The sequence below is a fragment of the Rhinopithecus bieti genome, unplaced genomic scaffold (genome assembly GCF_001698545.2).
Source record: "Rhinopithecus bieti isolate Rb0 unplaced genomic scaffold, ASM169854v2 scaffold_2454, whole genome shotgun sequence".
Lineage (NCBI taxonomy): Eukaryota > Metazoa > Chordata > Mammalia > Primates > Cercopithecidae > Rhinopithecus > Rhinopithecus bieti.
Window position 1 is genome coordinate 566,724 of NW_016803843.1, and position 14,646 is coordinate 581,369.

The 14,646-nt window shown below is 40.0% G+C and overlaps 1 protein-coding gene across 1 annotated transcript in view; it reads right to left on the reverse strand.

The window, feature by feature from the left end:
• Positions 1-1,462: 1,462 nt before the first annotated feature.
• LOC108517181 (vomeronasal type-2 receptor 1-like) overlaps positions 1,463-14,646 on the reverse strand; it is a 20,687-nt gene continuing 7,503 nt past the window's right edge. Inside the window, 7 exon segments of the mRNA XM_017854969.1 lie at positions 1,463-1,828; positions 1,831-2,068; positions 2,070-2,532; positions 4,910-5,033; positions 12,970-13,388; positions 13,391-13,823; positions 13,826-13,843. Coding sequence (XP_017710458.1) covers positions 1,463-1,828; positions 1,831-2,068; positions 2,070-2,532; positions 4,910-5,033; positions 12,970-13,388; positions 13,391-13,823; positions 13,826-13,843 — 2,061 coding nt within the window.

Genomic DNA, 14,646 nt, shown 5'->3' on the forward strand with positions numbered 1-14,646 from the left:
ACTTTCACTTTCTGCTCCCATGAGCCTCCATGAATCTCTGCCCAGCTTGCTTAACTGAAATTCACAAACATCAAGTTATCTTGAAGAGAGAGTTCTTTCTGCTCCTGTCAACCTCTAGAGTTAAATATACACAAGCATTTTTTACTTACCAGCATTTCTACAAATTCTTCTGGTTTTCCACACATATTCATATACACATAAATGTATATAGTCATTTTCAAAGTTTCATATCTAGAAAAAGATTGAAAATATTTTATAACATTTTAACATGGAAATCAAATTCCAGGTAACTGTACATAATCAGAGGGCAAGTATCTATCAATCGCTCAATTTATCCTAAAAAATCTTGCATTCTAATACCTGCCCTAGGTAAACATCTGCTTTTTTGCTATTCATGTCTTCACTATATAATGTACTTAATAATTGCTTTGCCAACTCTTAATTCCCTTTTTTTTTTTTTTCCAAGCAGAAGGATGTTTTAAAACTCAGGTACTTTACCACGTATTCTCCCCCAGGAAAATCTGTAGCAGATAGATTTGTAGACTTGCCTTCTCTCTGGGAGAAACTTGTCTACTTCTATACATGTTCAAGAAAAAAACTGAGTTTTGTTGATATCGCAATTCCTTCAATATTCTCTGTATGTCACAATAAATTCTCTTCCAAACCCCCTGCTCCATGAATTGTAATTCTCACCTCAATCAGAGAAAAGCTGTGTATTTCAGAGATACATTAACAGAATGTAGAACAAAATGTCTCTCTTGTTCCCCATTAAGTGATTTTGTTTTAGGTAAATTTCTAGATCAGACATCCATGATGTAAGAACAACTACATTCAAGAACTAAATTTGTTTACCTATATATATATTTTTAATTGAGTTGGTGTCTCTGTCATCCAGACTGGAATGCAGTGGTACGATCTCAGCTAACTGCAACTTCCGCCACCCAGGTTTTTTTTTTTTTTTTTTTTGAGACGGAGTCTCACTCTGTCGCCCAGGCTGGAGTGCAGTGGCTGGATCTCGGCTCACTGCAAGCTCCACCACCCAGGTTTAAGCGATCCTCTCACCTCACCCTCCTGAGTAACTGGGACTACAGGCATGCACCACCACTCCTGGCTACTTTTTGTATTTTTAGTAGAGATGGGGTTTCACCATGTTGTCCAGGCTGGCGTCAACCTCCTGACCTCAAGTGATCCACCCACCTTGGTGTCCCAAAGTGGTAGGATTACAGGCATGAGCCACTGCATGCAGCCTTACCTATCATTTTAGATAACTGGCTCCTACTGTATCCTCTACTGCATAGTTCTTATACAAAAGTATTTCAAAATGTTTGAATGAAACAGGTTTTAATTTCAATAGTAAAAGGTATTCTGGTTCATGCTAAATGGTATCTTATAGTACGAGATTTGATATACCATGCTAAGACTACACCACCAAAACCCAAATCCTCAACGTTACCCAAGAGTATTAGGCAGCTGCTATAGGAGCAACCTGAAAGGGAATGTTGAACCACATCATCGTTGCAGCTTCGAAGGACACATGTAAATCACAACTCCAGTCACCCAGAACAATTGACACTGTGGTATTGTTAAGCTCACTGCTCACAGAAGCTGAAGTCAGTTGGATGCTCTTATCTGTGGCAGAGACTCTTCCACCAACAATTTCATCGGTGTTCCTCTGTGGCCTCAGCAAAACAATGAAGCACTTAGAAGTAAATATACAATCCAGCAAACCATAGCTGAATGCCAAGATTGCAAATATTTACACAGCCACTTTGAACTTGCCTTTGGTGCTCAAATAAGCTGGGACAAAAGAGAACCAGACGATGAAAAAGAGACGAGCCTCCCAAAGGTGACGCATTTTCCTTCATAGTAATTATCTGGCAACTGGCGAGTCACAAAAGTTGTAAGAAAGCATAACGAGGCTAGGAAGACATCAATCCCAAACGTAGAGCACAAAAACTCTATGGAACTTTCATTGCATCCCAGAATGATCTTTGCATTTTGAGGTTCCATGTTCTTGTATACCCTGGGAGGTTCCAATACCAAGTAGGCTGTACATATGTCAATCTCAAATAAAACAGATTAGCACAGTGATTATCCGATAAAGCGGGTGCATGTATGTAAGTCGAGTTTTGGATTTGGAAATTCTGTAGGCTAAAAACAGTGAAATAGTCTTTCCAAGAATGCAAGACAGGCAAAGAGAAAAGCCCAGTGCCAGAGTGACCTGGCGGGCTGTGCAGGACCAATTGTGTGGCTTGCCAATGAAAAGCATGGACGACAGCAGCATGATGAACAGAGAAAACTGAATGAGAAAACTCAGCTGCTGGTCACTGGCGTTCACCAGGGGAGTGTGTCTGTGTATCACATACACAGTTGTGATTGCCAAGACCACAGATGCCCCAAAGACAGAAAGAATGACAAACGTCAATCCCAAGGCCTCATCATAAGCAAGGTATTCCACCTGTTTCAGCACACACTTGCTCTTTTGTGCATTTGACCAATAGTCTTCATCACATCGTTCACACTCCCTTTGACCTATTGAATGAAGAAAAGAGAATTGACTGCAAAGAAATCCAATTGTTCCCTTCCACTGTGAATATCCCAGAGCCCTCATAGTTCTAGAGTGGGGACTTGTTGAAAATCTCTTTATGTAGAATATATATAGTATCTCAAAAGAAATAGTGATAAAGTGGCCTTAGAGTGTACAGATAATATTACAGATTGAGAATTATTTTCAGTTTTGGAAAGTCAGTCTCCCTTCTCAGTTTCAGCCTTTCCTGCATTGGCCTTTTCCTGTAACAAGCTTCTTTCTTACTACTCCAGTTAGCTAATTGAGAAGAGTGGTGTGTATCCTCATAAACCCAAGAACAATCCACAAATGAAAAAATGTAAAAAAATTAAAGCTACTGAGGCAAAACAATCGAGAGAATTGTGACAGGAATAAGGTTGATTAAAATACAAATGTTTTCTGTCTTTCATTCAATATCACCCTTATGAAAGAGAATTTTGTCTTTGCTTACTCAGAGCTTTTCCCCTCTTCACCCTCCAGATGCAGATTTGAAGGAATAGGTAGAGTGATCGAGGATAAGAAGAAAAACAAGGCTGGGCACAGTGGCCCAGGCCTGTAATCCCAGCACTTTGGGAGGCTGAGGTGAGTGGATCACTTGAGCCCAGGAGTTCGAGACCAGCCTGGGCAACATGGCAAAACCTTGTCTCTGCCAAATAATGCAAAAAATCAGCTGGGCGTGACAGTGCATGCCTGTAGTCCCAATTACTTGGGAGGCTGAGATGGGAGGATTACTTGAGCCCAGGAGGCTGAGGTTGTAGTGAGCCAAGATAATGCCACTAAACTCCAGCCTGGGTGACAGTGCAAGACTTCAACTCAAAAAGAGAGAAAGTGGGAGAGAGAGAGAGACAAAGAAAGAAAAGAAGAAGCAGCAGCAGTGGAGAGGGAGGGGGAGGAAGAGGAGGAGGAAGAAGAAGAATATGAGGAAGAAGAGAAGAAGAAGAGGAGGAGGAGGAGAAGGACGAGGGGGAAGGGGAGGGGCAGGAGAAGGAGAAAAGGAGAAAGAGAAGATGGGGAAGGGGAAGGAGAAGAAGATGGGGAAGAGGAAGAAGAAGGAGAAGAACCTACATGGTGCTTGACATTGAGAAGATCTGGAGCATTTAGCTGGGTGGAAGCTATAGGGAGAATGTCAGAACGTTAAGACTATTTGATATGAATTTATAGTAGACTGTGAAATTGATCTCTTTAATGTCTTTGAAAGATGCAGGAAAGATTGTAATTCCTGTTTAATCACTTTTCACTGCTGTATTGGACTTCCCTGGATGTAACTCTACGCAGAGACTGGGCTGTGTGGGGTCCAAAGAGTTGTTCAGGTTACATAGTTCTTGTTTTCCATTTTGGGAAAATGTTACTTCTTTGTTCCCCCCCACCCCCCCCCGAGACAGAGTCTCACTCTGTCGCCCAGGCCGGAGTGCAGTGGCACCATCTCAGCTTACTGCAAGCTCTGTCTCCCAGGTTCACACCATTCTCCTGCCTCAGCCTCCTGAGTAGCTGGAACTACAAGCGCCCACCACCACACCCAGCTAATTTTACGTATTTTTAGTAGAGACGGGGTTTCACTGTGTTAGCCAGGATGGTCTTGATCTCCTGACTTCGTGATCCACCTGCCTCGGCCTCCCAAAGTGCTGGGATTACAGACGTGAGCCACCGTGGCTGGCCCTCAAAATTCATTTATAAAGAATTGCTATTGAGGGCCATTTGACAAAAGACAAGTACACTTTGTGTTATCTTTAACAGAAGGTAGAGATAAAAATAAACCTGCTCCAACATGCTTCACAAGACCACGCACACTAAGCCCAATTAAAATTCTGGTCATAAAGAGCAGCAATTTGGCAGGCCATAGTGAAGAATTCATAGAGCAGTGGTTACAGAAATCATGTGTCCTACAAATTTTGAGTACTTATGACCTTAAGCCAATTGCCTTTAGGGATGAAATTTTAGATCTTATAACTCCAAATTAGAGCTAATTCAATAAAACATAGTACTATGTAAGTCCCCTGTCTTCTGATTATGAATATAACTAGCATTTAATTTTTTCAGAAACAAATAATTTAAAATATTTTATGAATCCTACTCATATTTCACATTTCATATATTTTATTTTGCATTTTCCTCTATTAACTTCAAGGTTGTAGGTATTTTCCCAACTGTAGCGGCTTTAGAACTGAAACACAACACTATGTTTTTTTCACAGTGCACAAAAAATCCAATAATTTGAAGGATTTTAATTATTTTTGTTATAAGTTGTTCATACCTATTTATAAAGAAAGCTCCTGAGGCCTTCTTTGCAAAAACATGTTTGATCTAATAGCATCCTCATATCAATGAAGAAATTACCATCTCTACCTGGTTTCTGTGACACAAGTCCGTCAGCACATGGGATGGAGTCAAAGCAGCATATTGGTTCCCCCTGACGAATCCCCTTCCGAGTCCCAGGAGCACATGCATCAGCACACACTGAATGGGGAAGCTAGCAAAGACAAATATGACAGATTAACAAAGCCCTTTGTCTCTAGTACTCATGAGGCTGAGAAAGAGCCCATTTGAATTTCCATGGAAGCTTTGTGATTTCCAGGAAACCCAGGATACCTGAGTGAAGATAATGAACAAAGAAAATAACAACATGAATTCCAGCACTTTGGGAGGCCGAGACGGGCGGATCACGAGGTCAGGAGATGGAGACTATCCTGGCTAATATGGTGAAACCCCGTCTCTACTAAAAAATACAAAAAACTAGCTGGGCGAGGTGGTGGGCACCTGTAGTCCCAGCTACTCGGGAGGCTTAGGCAGGAGAATGGCTTGAACCCGGGAGGTGGAGCTTGCAATGAGCTGAGATCCACTGCACTCCAGCCTGGGCGACAGAGCGAGACTCCATCTCAAAAAAAAAAAAAAAAAAAAAAAAGAAAATAACAACATGGAGAACCTAGAGAGGAATTTTGCTAAAGGAGAGTCTCATTGTTGATTCTAGAAATGCAAAGCTAATCCTAAGCCTACTTCTTTCTAACCTTGGGGATCCAGACCAGGTTCCATGCCTACAGGACTCTGAGGATGAGACCATTTGACAGGTCTATTCCTGCTTGTGAAGAAGGAGGGCAAAAGGAAAAGTAGACAAGGCATAGCATCGAAATATTTTCTTGCTAAATGAATTTCAAAATCTCAATAGTAAACACAGGCCTCCTTTAACATTCTACATGGATGTGCACCTTGAAACCCAGAATAAATGCAGGTTTTTAAATAGTTTGTTTCTTAATCCATTAGGGAGTTTCCTGTTTAAGAAATAAAATGCTTTTCCATTAAGCAAAGAATCATTTTGGAAGATGCATGATTACATTTATATTTATTTTAGAAATCAGAATTTTCATATGTTGAGTTTCCAGGTAAATCTGAATTAGATAATATAGAAAATACTAGAAATCTCTGAGCTAGGTTATGGTACGTAACATTACAGAAGTGTGTATACACAGTAGACAAGCTTCTTATATGTTTTATACACATATATCTGTAAAATCATATTTTAAATGCACTTTGAGGAGTAGCTATTACAGTAAGGAGTGATAGCAAGGCATTCTCAAATTCTGAAAGATGAACAATAAAATCACCACAGAATGAACTAGAATTCCTCACCCCTGATCCAGTCTTCTGGAAATAGCTCTCGATATTCCATCATTATTATTATTATTATTATTATTATTATTATTATTATTTCATTAACAATAAGCTGATACCTTTTTGTTCCATTTATCAGTATTCCTTCCCTTCTCAACCTCTGTGATCTATCTGCCAACCCACTCACCTCACTAAAACTCTTCTTGCCATGTCTGAGAGATTCTCCTCTAGCCACATTTTCCTTCAGCCTTCTTCAATACCTGACACTTTTGATCAACCCCTCCTTGAAATGCAAGCTCCCTTGGGTTCCCTTGGGTTCTGGTTGTGGTCCTTGATCCTCTGGTTTTCTCTTACTGTAAAGCAGTTCCTTCATTCTATTGTCGTCAACCAGTATCTCTGTAGAAGAACTCCCAAATCTTGATCTCTAAGACCAACCGTTCCCACCTGACCTCTATCTAGTTCCATATTCTAAATTTCCAATATGTTCCTACATTAAGATTCCACCATCACCTCAAATTCAACATGTCCAAAACTATCCCATAAACCCTATTCCTCATTTCTGTCATCAACACCACCATTCCTATCCATCATCTCCAACCTTATATTCTATTACTTGCCTGTATGGACTCTCTCTTCCACTCAAGTCCACCTTCTCACCAACCACCAGACTCAGTTTACCATTGTGACTTAAATCATTCTTTGTATTGTTCTCTAATTGTCTGATGTTAAAAAAAAACACTTCCAGGTCCAATCAGTCAGCAAATTTGATGTCTTCTACCTATAAGGTATCCATGAGATGTCCAGAATCTAATGACTTTTTGCCACCTCCATCACTTCTATCCTGGGCCAGGCTACCTTCATTATTTTGGATGATTTTATGGTCTTTTAACTGTCTCCTTAGTTCTGTTCTTGCCCCCATACCCTACTCCTTCCACTGATTTGCAACATGGCAGACAATGATACCTGAGTCAGATCATGGCCCTCCTCTGTCAAGATTTTCATGGTTTCCCCTCTCACTCAGTGTAAAAGCCAAAGTCCTTCAAAAGCCAACAGTGCCCTGCATGATCTGTCCCTCTCTAACCTCTCTCACCTCCTTTCCTGCTCTCTGTCTCTTTCACTCTTTCCAGCCACACTGACTTCTTTACTGTTCCTCCAAAGTGCCAAGCACACATGCCTCAGGGTTTAGAAGATGCTGTTCCCTCTGCTGGAAATATTCTTCCCCTAGGTAACGCATGAACACACTTTCATTTGAATTTCTGTTCAAATGTCACTCTAGTGAGGCTTTCCCTGACCACACTATATGAAATTTCAGTGCAACACTCCCCCCAGCACTCCCTATCTCAGTCCTGCTATTTGTTTCTCCCTGACATTAACATCCTTTAAGATACAGTATAATGTCTGTATTTGTCTTGTTTGTTGCCTACTTCCTTCCACTGAAATGTTAATCCCATTAGGCTGGGATTTGTTCTGTTTTGCACACTGACATATCCTCAGTTCCTATGCACATATGCTACTGTTCTCAACAAATATTTACTCAGTTAATTAGGGGCAATTGCCTTATTTTTGCAATGTTTAACCCAGAGTTGAATTTATAGCAGATGCTTAGTATATTTGTATTGAATTACATTTGAAGTAATTTCATTATACAAACCTAATCCCAATTTTAATATAGAAGATAAGAAAAATAAATTACTATACCCTAATGAAGATTATTAAAAGAAAATCTATTATTAGATTTTACTATTTTTCTGTCAATTTTCAGTAGAGCAAGCATTCTTTGAACCATGTATATGCAAAGAATAACATCTTCCTTTGCATGTAAAACAATATATTGGGGACCTACTATATACCTAACCAAAAGGAATACAAAAGTGAAGTTTCAAGCCCATTCACCAAGTAGCTCACCATTCAGAGAGAGCTCTGGGCCACATAAGATGGCTTATAGCCTAGACTTAGGGCAGCTCTGTCCTTTCTGCAGTGACAAAAGTGTTACATATCTCTGTTGTTCTGTATGGTAGCCCCTAGCTACATTTGGATATTGAACACTTGAAATGTAGTTAATGTGACTAAGAGCTGAATTTTCCTTTTATTTTATTTTAAATAATTTGCATTGTAAAGCTATCTGTGGCCGGGCGTGGTGGCTCACGCCTGTAGTCCCAGCACTTTGGGAGGCTGAGGCAGGCAGATCACGAGGTTAAAAGATCAAGACCATCTGGCTAACATGGTGAAACCCTGTCTCTACTAAAAATACAAAAATTAGCTGAGCGTGGTGGTGCACGCCTGTAGTCCCAGCTACTCAGAAGACAGGCAGGGGAATCGCTTGAACCCAGGAGGCAGGGGGGCAGTGAGCCGAGATTGTGCCACTGCACCCCAGCCTGGCCACAGAGCGAGACTCTGTCTCAAAAAAAAAAAAAAAAGCTATCTGTGGTTAGGTACCACTGTATTGGGCAGAGCAAGTTCTAGATCAAAGGCATAAAATGCTGCAGAGAGCTCTGGTCACTGCAGTGGTAAACACTGACAAGTGGCTGTTTTTACATCTAGCCAAAATATATTCAAGTGCTGCTTAAAGATAGACCAATAAACTACTGAGTATGTGTGCATGTCTGTATTCTTCTGTGACTGTACATAAGTCAGTAGATGTTTATTGCTACACACAGAAATCAGAGAGGAATAATCTGACAGACAAAGATCTCACAGGTGTCTGGTACAGCATACCAACTCAGAAATCTTGAGGGTTTTTTTTTCACTATTTTTAGATGCTTTCCCAGCATGATTTGGAAGATTGGGGATCTCAGATCTGAGCTCAAGAGGAAAGATATATGAAAAATAAACAAGATGAAAAAAGACGCCCTTTCCTCCAAAAGAAAGTCCTGTGTCAGCAAACAAAAAGCATTCTCTGGCTATGCTGACATCACTTTCATCTCTCTGACTTTTCCTGGTTCTTCCATTCTGAGATTCACATGCAAGATGAAATTGCCAATTCTTTTTCACTACCCTATCAATTGACTGTAACTCTACATGTCATCCCGAAGTAAACATGGAACTGGATTATCCAAAGCCCTATAGTACTGGGCCAGGCACAGTGGCTCACACCTGTAATCCCAGCACTTTGGGAGGCTACAGCGGACAGATCATTTGAGGCCAGGAATTCAAGATCAGCCTGGGAAACATGGCGAAACCCTGTTTAGTAGAAACCCTCTACTAAAAATACAAAGCCTGGCGTGGTGGCACACCTGTAATCCCATCTACTCAGGAGGCTGAGGTAGGAGGATTGCTTGAACCTGGGAGGTGAAGGTTCCATGAACCAGGATGGTGCTACTGCACTCCAGCCTGGGCAACAGAGTGAGACTTCATCTCAAAAAAATAAAATACAGAGGGGACGGGGGAGGGATTGCATTGGAAGTTATACCTGATGTAAATGACGAGTTGATGGGTGCTGACGAGTTGATGGGTGCAGCACACCAACATGGCACAAGTATACATATGTAACAAACCTGCATGTTATGCATATGTACCCTAGAACTTAAAGTATAATAATAATAATAATAAAATGCACTGGATGAAAAAATAAATAAATAAATAAATAAAATACAATCAAATAAAAGCTCTATAGTTCTGCTTTCCTGAACTAATATTTCATTGAAGGTAAAAAGTTTCACTTCTGGTAAGTGATGGGGTTTCTTCCTAACCTCTGGGAAGTAATAGGGTTTTCCTTTAACTTTCCCCAACACTTCTCTAGAAGTTGTCTTTACGTTGTGTACCTCAGTCTCTAGCTCACCAACCCCTTCCCTTATAAAATGTTCAGACCTCCTGTAGTCTTGCAATCAACAGCTCTCTTGTTGCTATAGGAGGAAGGGGAAGAAAAATGATCATAATCATTATCAATAAAATAAATAAATAAATAGCAATAATAATGAAAAGTAATTTCATTATTTTTATCTGGGGTAAGCATTTTACATTTAAAAGCAGTTCCTCTAATATTGAAACCCTACTTCTACTACCTTCCAAGATAATTTTGGGAAATTATTTTTTAAAGAGTAAAGCTTATGAAACTCTTTTTCTCTCATATAATATACCAACACAGGATGTTTTGAAGGATATACTGAAGTGTATTAACATGTATGTGCCTCCATACATATATCATACTGGTAACCAATGTTTCCTACTTCAAATTATATTATGAACTTGTAAATTTTCTATCCTATTTTTTGTCCTGGAGAACGAATAAAAAGAAGAAAACAGGGAGAAAGAAATGAAGTCCCTCTAGAACTACTGTCAGAAGGGAAGGGGAAGACCTCTGGGTGCCCCAGGGTAATAGTAGCTGTTAAACTGTGGTTCTGTCCATATATTCTCCAAAAACACCATACATATTTTTTTAAGTGAGGAGAATAAATAAATAAATAAAGCCACACATGGCCCATGACCAACATCACAAAGAGCCTGAGAATACTATGAACTTCAAAGTACTTGTAAGTAAAGAAATAACTAGCTGGGCACAGTGGCTTATGTCCCTAATCCCAGCACTTTGGGAGGCCAAGGCGGTTGGATCATGACGTCAGAAGTTCGAGACCAGCCTGGCCAAGATGGTGAAACCCGTCTCTACTAAAAATACAAATAGTCACGTAAACCCTCTCCACTGTGAGGACTTGCTTTTCATGGTTTTGACTTACTGACATCATATGGAGACTGTATCAAACAGAATGCACCTGTTACAGACTAATCTACCAACACTAACCTAGACACTATGTAGTTCCTTGGCCCTCCCTAAACACTCTTTTTCCCTGAAATCCTAACACATGATCGTTGCTCTTTGAGCAAATTGAAATTATAATATTGAAATGTTTAAATAATAAATTAGAGGGTAGTTCCTTATCACAGAAACATTCTTCTTTATTGCAAAGAAAGAACCTGGAGAATTTCTTTCAAAATCAAGGAACTCTTCCATGCATTTAAAATATAACTTAATTTCTCATTTTGTATTTATTGCAACCTCCTCAGTACCAATGAATTCACCTCCCACCCAGATCTTGTTTCTAAATTCCATTCTTCAGTAAATGCAAAGTCCCAGTACTCTTTGGAGAAATGGTTGACAACAGTGCTGGGACCAAGAAAGTACAAGATGAGCTTGGAACATCTTGGGGTTCCAGAAAGTAAGAAAATGCTCAGAAATTACAAGAGTGTGTCAAGAGGAGACAGGAACCAACTCAAAGGGCTCCCAATGGTCAAACCTGGACAGTTTTGAGCAGCAAAGTATATAATGATAGTTATAAATTAGAATTACTTGTAGAATAGAAATAAATATCCATGAGTCCATATTGATATAAATAAGTGGTGGAGGAGTAGAATTCCAGCTAATAAATGTGGAAAGAATAAGGGAAATAGAAAGCCATCAGTTTTCAAACAACACAATAGTCATCTCAAGCAGGAAGAACCATCAATGACTGTGAAAATTTGTGGTCAAAAGTTATGAGAAACAGAACATCTTCAGAGCCTCAAAATATCACTTCATAAGATAATTATTCATTACAAAGAAAAACACAATAACTTCATGGCAAGAAAGCATGATGATATCACTGTAATTAAGTGACCAAAGTTAATATCACCAGTAATTAGACATAATTACATCATGCACCTCCTGATATAAGGCATAGAAAATGATACAACATCACTTCTATGGAATTCTTGCCAAAAATTCATAACCTCATTCTAGTCATAAGAAAAATAAATTAGATAAACTCAAGTTGAGAAACATTTTAAAACTGGCTGACCAGTACTTATCAAAAGTATTAAGGTCATGGAAAACAAGGAAAGAAAGAAAAGTTTTCACAGGAAACTAAGGTGACATAAAATTAGATGCACTGTGCAATTAATTTGAAAATAAAAGTACAATGGTTCCAGCCACTGTGGACTCTGTTGAGCATGACAAGCAATTCAGTGTTGCAGGAGAGTAAAGTGGTAATGGAAGGAGTGATAGAATCAGAGATACTGACAGAGCCTAGATCACAAAGGGCTGAAAGTGCCAGACCAGGGATGCTCATCCTTCAGAGGAGAGGTACTAAAGGATATAAGCAGAGGAGTATTCTGATTAGGTGGGCAACCTGGGAATACCACTCAGGCTACCATGTCCCAACATGAGTTTCTGGGATCAGACCAGAGACAGATGTGGGAACCAGTCTCCAAGATGGCCCCCAATAATCTTTATCTCCTGGCATTCATGCCCTTGTGTGGCCCCTCCTATACTTCATGAGTACTACATCTTCCAGTTTCCTTTGCAGTTAGATATGACCATAACAAAATTCTGGCTAATGGGATATAAGGAGAATTATATGTAATTTCTAGAAATTATCCTTAAGTGGAGGGGTGCACACATATTTGCCCTTTTTCCTTCCTGCTGATTAGAATATGGACATGATGTTTGAAGCTTATGTGGTCATCTCAGATTATGAGGTGAACCCTCATATTGTGGATGGTGAAATAGCACCATAGGGAGTGGGTCCCTAAGCCATTCTTTCAGTCCTATAATGCCTATCTCTGAACTTTATTTATGTGAAGGAAAAAAAACTATCATGTCTAAGGCACTATTTTGGGGGGTTTTCCATCATTCACAACAAACTTAATAATAACTGTTAAAAAATGGATACTTTAAAATGCCCACTTAGGCCACATATGCAAGTCATTATTTTATGTGACCATGTGATAAGATTATGTCTACTAAGCACAAAGGCAAATCAATAGTTTTAATGACATGAATTCTTATAATTGTCAAGCTGTGTCATGACATACACCAAACAACGACTTACCTGCCAAGGTTCGAAGTCAGGTATATATGCACAGATGTTTCCTGGAGTATATGGCCCATGACCTTCTTCACATCTACTTAAATGGTCCAGAGCATAAGCCATAGAATACACAGCTTGTTTGACATTGTTTGTAATTCTTAGCTGAGCCACATCCAGATAGGTATTTTTAAGATCCTCCAACTTCTCCTCTCCAGTAAAGAATGTATCAGACATGGCATGTAATCTGTCTTCTTTACCAACCATATTCACTCTATGGTCAACATTGTATGGAACACTACCATTTGGCCAAGTACAGTTAAAAGCCGTTTGCCAGAATTCAATGGTCAGGACATCATGTGGATCCTTGCTAGGATGCACATCATAAAGAAATTCCCTTAATCCTGGTATATCAGCTCTTGGTATTGCAAATCCATACTTCAACCAAAATACGGAAAATATTCAGGCTTTGCAATGAGGGCTGAGGTAATCCACGCTTCACTCGCTATCCATGTTCTGTCAGTTAAGTTATGGTAAACCATTTCCAGCAAAAAAGGACTGAGGTCAATATCAGATGCATAAAGCACAATGATCTTGGCAGTGGAGGTCTTTACAGCATCAACAGCTTTTTTCATTTTCTCATTGGAATAGACTTTGGGAATGATTTCAGACAATGCAATACAGAGGTTGGCATTCTCCATATTTTCCTTAAAAGTTTTCACTCCGTATTTTCCATAATCATCATCAGCTGCTATAGCACCTACCCAGACCCAGTGAAAGTGTTGGATAAGTTTTACCATGACCTTCGACTGGATCTCATCACTGGCTATTACACGAAGATAAGATGGAAACTGGTATTTGTCACTAAGAATCACGCAGTAGTAGAGGCATAGCCCACCTACAATTGAAAATATTCATGCAGTTATTAGAAAGCAATAGCCAAATATCAAATTACACATTTTCACAAAATTTTTATTGGGGAGGAAGGGAACTTAACAGTTCTTCTCCCTTTATTTTCACATCTTTCCTTAGACAAAAGGATTTCTTTTTTTTTTTTTTTTTTTTTTTCTCTTACAAAAAAGATTTCTTTTTTTTTTTTTTTTTTTTTTTTTTTTTGAGACGGAGTCTCGCTCTGTCGCCCAGGCTGGAGTGCAGTGGCCGGATCTCAGCTCACTGCCAGCTCCGCCTCCCGGGTTTACGCCATTCTCCTGCCTCAGCCTCCCGAGTAGCTGGGATTACAGGCGCCCGCCACCTCGCCCGGCTAGTTTTTTTGTATTTTTTTAGTAGAGACGGGGTTTCACCGTGTTCGCCAGGATGGTCTCGATCTCCTGACCTCGTGATCCGCCCGTCTCGGCCTCCCAAAGTGCTGGGATTACAGGCTTGAGCCACCGCGCCCGGCCGACAAAAGGATTTCTGTTCCTTTCCTTGCTCAGTGGATGGGAGTGTGGAGTGTTGGAGGGAACACTTGGGGCCTCCCTATGGACTCTTTCAAATCCACTTCCCCACGCCCCAAGGGAATCAGAGGAGCTGATTATTAATACAACATTCAATGCACTACTTTTCACAAGTGGGATCACAGCAGGGAAAAGGAGGCCATTTGCTTTTTCCTCTACGCACCCCACAGATGACAGGAGTGAATCAAGCCACCCAGGCTCTTCCTCAGATTTTACTTCTCATCCACATGAATGATGGAGTGAGTTG